The 408-nt window shown below is 61.5% G+C and overlaps 1 protein-coding gene across 1 annotated transcript in view; it reads left to right on the forward strand.

Annotated features, from left to right (window-relative positions):
* LOC104498163 (hemicentin-2-like) overlaps positions 1–408 on the forward strand; it is a gene marked incomplete at both ends in the record, with an annotated part of 39,909 nt that overhangs the window by 29,171 nt on the left and 10,330 nt on the right. Inside the window, 2 exons of the mRNA XM_010141512.1 lie at positions 7–119; positions 218–297. Of these exons, the coding sequence (XP_010139814.1) occupies positions 7–119; positions 218–297 (193 nt within the window). The remainder of the gene's footprint in view (positions 1–6; positions 120–217; positions 298–408) is intronic.

Genomic DNA, 408 nt, shown 5'->3' on the forward strand with positions numbered 1-408 from the left:
GCCCAGCAGCCTATGGCTGAGCCTGGTGGCCGTGGGGCCGGCCGATGCGGGGATGTACTCCTGCCTGGTGGCCAACGAGGTGGGGGAGGCCAGCAAAGACTTCCATCTGCTGGTGACGGGTGCGTGACTTCCCCTGGGCATTTGGGGAAGACAGCTTAACCAATTATGTGGGAGCCGTGACAGGGTGAGCCCACCCATCTCACTAGGCACCTTGCAGAGCCACCCCATGTCGAGGCTGCATCCCATCCCACTGAGATGTCCATCACTCTGGGCACCCCGCTAGAATTGACTTGTCTGGTGACGGGTGTCCCCATGCCCACTGTCACTTGGGAGAAGGACGGACGGCTGCTGGCAGGGCCCCGGCTCATGTCAGGGAATGAGAGCACCCTCCTTATAGAGAGCACTAAG

The sequence above is a fragment of the Buceros rhinoceros genome, unplaced genomic scaffold, assembly GCF_000710305.1.
Source record: "Buceros rhinoceros silvestris isolate BGI_N320 unplaced genomic scaffold, ASM71030v1 scaffold14218, whole genome shotgun sequence".
Lineage (NCBI taxonomy): Eukaryota > Metazoa > Chordata > Aves > Bucerotiformes > Bucerotidae > Buceros > Buceros rhinoceros.